Source organism: Cariama cristata, unplaced genomic scaffold, assembly GCF_000690535.1.
Source record: "Cariama cristata isolate BGI_N322 unplaced genomic scaffold, ASM69053v1 scaffold9377, whole genome shotgun sequence".
NCBI classification, from domain to species: domain Eukaryota; kingdom Metazoa; phylum Chordata; class Aves; order Cariamiformes; family Cariamidae; genus Cariama; species Cariama cristata.
In genome coordinates this window covers 57,473-64,218 of record NW_009624919.1, presented here as the reverse complement: position 1 = coordinate 64,218, position 6,746 = coordinate 57,473, and the positions used below count along the sequence as shown (strand labels likewise).

The 6,746-nt window shown below is 37.7% G+C and overlaps 1 protein-coding gene across 1 annotated transcript in view; it reads right to left on the bottom strand.

The window, feature by feature from the left end:
• Positions 1–3,403: 3,403 nt before the first annotated feature.
• LOC104164142 (rab GTPase-activating protein 1-like) overlaps positions 3,404–6,746 on the bottom strand; it is a 57,008-nt gene continuing 53,665 nt past the window's right edge. The window contains exon 13 of the mRNA XM_009703379.1: positions 3,404–3,511. Coding sequence (XP_009701681.1) covers positions 3,404–3,511 — 108 coding nt within the window. The remainder of the gene's footprint in view (positions 3,512–6,746) is intronic.

Genomic DNA, 6,746 nt, shown 5'->3' with positions numbered 1-6,746 from the left:
CTTTAGTTTGTTTTATCTTAACTACCTCTGGCACTTACTTGTCCACCACATCATATGGATACGCTGGTTTTGTTTTTAATGCCTCCTGAAAAATTCTGTTCTATAAAGCTTGCAGCTTGTCCTACAGCTTGAAGAGGGAGAGGAGGAAGAAAAATCAGTAGTTGCCTTAAATTTTGTATGTGTGAACATGGTTGGGTTTTTGTTTGTGGGGATTTTTTTGTTTGTTTTTTTTACATCAGACTAGCATTTGAAGTTGCTCTCTGAAGTCATATTGGCACTGTACTTAAGGCAGAAATCAATTTTATTTGTTATTTCAAATATAAAGCCTCTTCCAAAAATCCACCCACTACAGTTGTCTATTTTAAAAACTGCCGTGAAGAGCTCTGGCTTACACAGAACACACAGGAATTTTCACCTGAGTACAGGCATATAACGTAAGATATAAGAGGTACACATAGCTATGTATAAAACCATTATTTTTTCTCAGAACAATGTTAGACTTCTTAAGCACTTTATGTTGGAAGGCACCTCTGGATATCATCTGGTCCAACACCCTGCTCAAAGCAGGACCAGCTTTAAAGTCAGGTCCAATGCCAAATTTAGGCCAGGTTGTGCTGGGTCCTACATCCAGCTGAGCTGTGGACATCTCCAAGGATGGAGTTTTCACAGCTTGCATGGGCCTCTGTTCCAATGTCTGACCACTCTCACTGTGACTCCCAGTATCAGCTCCAAATTCTTCTTCTTGTGGTTTGTCTTCATCCTCATCAAGACTAAACACACTTGGGCCAGCAGTAGAAACCCAAAAGTGTTAGTTCTCAAGGAAGCTACCGTATCTTGTAGAAAGTTTAAACCTGTGAAGTATTTCTCCACCTGATAGTCTCATTTATCAGTTTTGCCATCACAGATCCGTTTCCTTTCCTTTTCTCTCCCACCCCATGATGGTAAAGAATGCCATAAATCATTTTACAATGCTATCGCCCACATACCCCTGTGACTGCAAAGAAGATCAAGTGATACGAGTTACACAGCTACATTTTTTAAATGCAGATGCTCTTGTGGAGCACTTACCTCATTGTTACAGGAAAAAAAAAAAAATCCCCAAAGCCCATATAAGCCTTTTCCCACATTAGAGGCGAAATTGGATTTGGTAACAGCAGCAGAGCAGGTTCTGTAAGGTGGGAAGAAGGAAGGGGCTCATACAATTTGGAGTGGAGGGTAGGGGGAGTTCAGGTGAGAGGCTGGAAAGGTACAGTAACTTTCTAAAAGGTCAAGGCATGTGAGGGATGTGGAAGGGAGCTAATGATCCCTTCTCCTTTTACTGCTACTCCAGCAGGCTCTGCTTCAGCCTGCTCCTCTGCTGGACTCACAGCTCCAGCCCTTTTCCAATGCTGCTTCCAATGAGGCAAATATTAGCCAGTATCATGTAAATGTTAGGTAATTAGGATGCTGTGATGCAGAACAAGAAATTGGCAAAAAACAGGTTTTTTCCATGTGTTGTGGTGGATCAGCAGAAAAAGATGGGCATTTACATTTTCAAGTTTATTGTGCAGTCCTGTCACGCTGTTATTCAGCAATTACATTGAACACTTCTAACGTTTGAAACTTTTAAATTAGCTACTAATGTTATTCATGTATTTAATAAATATTAAGCAAGTTTTTGGAGTAAATTGCTACAATCTCCCTTTACACATTACTACCTGCGATCTCATGGATTAGATGGTTACTTTTCTGATTTTTACATCAAAGAACATTTTTCTTCAGGAGGAGCTTCCCTCAAGATTATATCGATGCTCCTATGACAAATGGAATTCACTTTACAGGCTCAAGTCGGAGCAACAAATACCACCAAACTTCTGTGCCTCGAATCAATAGTAATGAAACACCGTGTAATAAACTATCTATCAAGAAGGGAATTTACTTCAGGGAAATGCTGTGAAGACTAATTAATGGTGATAATTAGGCATTTTTCAGGAATTAAACATAGCATTTGCTTTAAACAAACAGTACTTAAGCTACGGAAGGATGCTATTTACTAACTGACCACAGATGATAAGAAATGCTCCAGAATGAACGAAAACGGACATTAGAAAACCAAGAAAAATGTCTTAGGAAGGTATGAAAAGCAAACAATTAAACATGTGCCCTCAGAGAGTTTCATGCATCTGCCAGTAAAACTAATCCACCTGCTCTTAAACTAGCAGTAGTTTAAAACCAAAAAGGTATACCAGCAAAAGAATACAGGCTTACTTCCTACCACTGCTTCAGGCATCCCGACGGAGAGCCCTGTTACTTGCATTGCTTTTCCTTTAGCTCCTGCTTTTGATTACGAGACTAATGTTTAGCTGGTGATTTGTGAAAGCATACTGACAATCTAAAAGAACATGCATTTTGTTCAAAATTGTCCCTCTGCATTTCAAGTACCATAACAAACCCATGCCCTATCCATGCTGCTGTCCTAACATAATGCATAGTTTCTCTGCATGGAAGTGCAGTAGAGTGAATGGAAGTGAACTAGCTATTAATTACACTGCTTTCAAGAGACAATTAAAATTTTCACCTGTTAAATCACAGGACGAAAGACAGCAATTAAGAGAACTGCAAATGAAGAAATACTGAAATGTAGAGAATAGTCTGAGGAGTGCTGGTAATATTACTCTTTCTTTTCCTGTGGAAATAATTTTTCATATTTCAAAACAGTACTTAAAAGATTATTTTAATACCGTGTTCATTTAAACTTTTTAGAGGGATGTTTTGACATAGTTGTGTTTTTACTGATACTTTTGTCCATGTCAAGCCAGGAATTACATTCCACAGATACTGGTATTCTAAAAGCCTATCAAAACTGGGCACCAAGAAAGCGCATGTTCAAAAGGATTCCAGCTGACTTGGCAGAAGCATAAGCTCCCTTGGTGTCAGCAGTAATTCTGTTTCAGTAGAGGTAGAATAAGAGATTTTAGGGCTACCAAAAAAAAAAAAAAAAAAAAAAAAATCACAAACACTGTGGTCACCTACTTTGATTTTTCACACACTGCAAGCCAAAGAGTTCTCTTAAACTACAGCATGACCTTTTAAAAGGCAAGCAATTTTGATGTAACGAGTTCAAATGATGAATAATTTATTGTAGCCTTGATTAGGAAGCCAACTTCTAAGGCCTGTGCAAAAGCAACTAGTAAGATACGAACACAAGGATCAAAACCATATACATCTGTCAGTCTTTCAAAATCAAAATCACAAGTTTGGATCCATCAAAGAATAAAGTTGAAGTGCATGCAAATGTAACTTTCATTCTTCATTGCCTTTTAAAAACAAACCAACCAACCCACCCAAGTTGTGCCCAGTATTATTTCTTCAAATTCTCCCCCGAGCATCACCTCGACTTCATCCTCAAAGCATTCCTCAGAACTCAATGCCAACGCCACACATCCATCAACTGCCGTATGACCAATGCTCCATGCGCCTCCAAATCCTTCTCCACCTCAGCACCATACTTCGGAATGTCACAACGGCAAACCTGTATGGCAAAAAACTCCTCACCGTAACCTTTGGCAACTTACTTTTAATCTGTGCTGAAAGCTACAACACAGAGAACATTCATGTGCATAATTTATCTTCTTCTCAAAAATAATTTAAAACCTTCAGAATTACCCGCTTCAGTCTAATTCTCTTTTCTAAATGCTGTGAACTGGCAGCTACCATTATGTGACAAATTCACAGAGGCATGTCAGAAACAGATTCAAATTCACTTTTCATGGCTGCGGCTTCGGTTAAATGGTCACAGTACATTCTCCCAGAGCATCTAGTCTAATCTAGACGGGCTGGCTGGAAACGTGTGCCTAGTCACATGGGCAATTTATTTCTTATTTGCGTATATAATTGGCACATTCCACCCTAAACTTTTCCTTTAATAGAGTTGTAAAAATAGTACTTCCCCAGGAGACAAGAGGTGGCTCAGAAAAACACAGAACAACTAGGATCATTTAGGAGAGTAAGTCACAGCTTCAACTGTTGGTGTAGACAAAAATCAGTTAAGGACTAAAGATTTACTGTTTGTTTTAGCTCAAGATCTACTGAGGAGCAAGTGGTACTGACCCCAAATTTGGACTAGTAAATCCAATTCCACTATTTCTTGAGAACAATCAAGCTGAAAACAATCGAAGGAAATTGTGAATTTTAGAAGACTCTCTTTAAACAAAGTGTTACTCAGTATTACTACTCTACCACTTCTGTGAAGAAATGGAAAAGATGAACATGGAAAGGATATGGCATGAAAACTATTTATAAACTGAAGCGTGGCACAATTTCTTTTTATGGATTTTAAGCTCAGCTTCATTTAGACCAAATTTTCCTCCCAGCTGGAACTGCTGAAGAGGTATCACTTATATTCTCTTACAGCATGGAGTCTATCAGCACACGCTTGCATCAATAACCATGTATGAGAAAGAATCAGGAATAGCTTCCTACCAAGAGTGGCCTAGAGGGAAATTTTTGCAAACAATAGCAGTTGAGGTAGACTCCTGGCTAACTCACAGCCATGGAACCCAGCAATGACAGATGTTTGGAAAATGCCCCTGAAAGCAAGAATTAGTGGTTTTTATTCCCCCCTCCACCCCCCTGCCCCGAGTTAAAAATTAGCTAATTAAAATTTATAAACTCATCTCACATCTGATAACTATGATTCAAGATTAATAACATCTAAATACATTCAACTTCCAATAACTAGCAAATTCTGTCTTAAATTACTTTGGTTGTATCAGATAATGAGGACATTTATATTTATAGCTAGAAATTGGCACATGTAAAATGTTATGTGAGCTGAGAAATTATTTTCTTTTTTCAAAAAGAAATATCAAACCTGACATTATTTGCCATCTCTAAGAAGAAACTGAAATGAAACATATACTTTATCAGCCTAAAAATAGGTTAAATATAAAGACAGCATTTTTGAGATTTACATGTCCTTTTGGAAAGGACACTATTTGGGAATACAGAAGTCAAGTCTACAGATTAAAAGTCCAAGTCCAACTTCTTTCACCAATATGAAATTCACACGTAAACCTTTCACCTCTGCTCAAAATGATGGCTTGAAGCTAAATGTCAATCTCTTCATTCATGTATTTTTAAGATGTATCACATATAACTGCCCAAAACTCGGCGTATCAACACACTGGACTAAATACTGGCCTCTGACTAACTGACCATGTGCCTGGGAAGGGCCATACGGAAAGAAATGGAAGCCCTGGGTCCTACCTGCTATATTTACGTAGGACGCTGGTGGCCATCATTTTTATATGGCCACGAGAATTAATTTGGCTTGAAAAGGCACACAGCGTGGTTCCTGAACACCCTTCTTCCCAGCACGTCTGTAATGTCTGCTGCGGGAACAAACTGAGCATAATTTGTTCTCATACTTTTAATGAAAGATAAGGTAAAGAACAACATTGCAAAACTGGAGTTACTCACTGCAAAACTTACACAGTAATCTTTAAAGCAATCCTACCGCAAGGAAAAAGAAAACAACCAAACAAACAGGAAGAGGGACAGCTTTCAAAAGCATAAAGAAAAACGCTTCCCCTATCAGTAGGAGTTGCCTATACCTTATTTATAGCCATTCTATATAATGAAATAAAGATACTGGAAACGACCCTCCAACAGCTATGGTTTTCTAATACACTAACTACAACACATAAAAATAAAATCCCAACAGCAATTTTCAACAAAAGAAAGGCTTTATACAGAGATTTGCATTCATTTTTCTGCATAAGTTATGAAAATACTCAGTAGTCAAAACTCTGCCACAGGAATGGAATAAAGCTAGATTAAAAAAAAAAAATATTTTTCAGCTTACTTTCTAACCAAAGTTCTCAGAGGGGAAGAGCTTTGCTACATTTCCTTCCCCTCCTTGAGAAGGTTCTTTATAAAACAAAGCAAAAAAGATGAGGAAAAAATGGTTACATTCAAAAAGCTATATTTTATTGTTATGGCAACTGATGTGCTAAAAATAAAGAAATAAAGTTGTTATGGCAACTAGAATTTTAAAGGCAGTCAAAAGTAGAATGATCAAACATTCTGCTGGCTTAAAATGTAACGTCTATGACTCAATTTTCAGAAGGAGCTTCAGAGACAAGTAGTGGTTGGATTTTTTTGGATTCTGCTTCGGAGATCACAATTAGTACAAGTTTCAGAGAACTCTACAGAGTACAAGGGAGGAAATCAAGGTGAACAGAAAACTAGTCACAGTCAGTAGGAAGAAATACACACCTTGTCCCACTTATTTAATGTCCTGGCAACCTTACATAGATCTAGGAAACGTATCAGCTTATTATTAAAATAAAGATCAACAGGACAGTATTTATGTCAGTCATCACAATGATCGAAAGACTATATAACTAAATGTTACTTAACGATTTTAAATTAAGTACTGAAAAGTTAGGGAATGCCAAAATTCACCCATCTGAAGCAGCAGAGTTCTGCCCCTTTGTATGTATGGAATTAGAAAGTTGACTATAATTACAAGATCAGAACACACTCAAATTTCTGATACATGCTTGATCATCATTACAGGGCTCCTAGCTATACAAGTGCTTCCATGACAATCTCCGAGAACTCACTGTCTCTCATCCAGCACTTCTCAGCTTGTCAAAATTGCTACTTCTATTAAAAAAAAATTAACAGAACTGTGTGCACTGTGAACTGTTCCAAAGCCCATACTCAGATAAGCCTTAATTAGTACTGAGCAAAGTATTTAA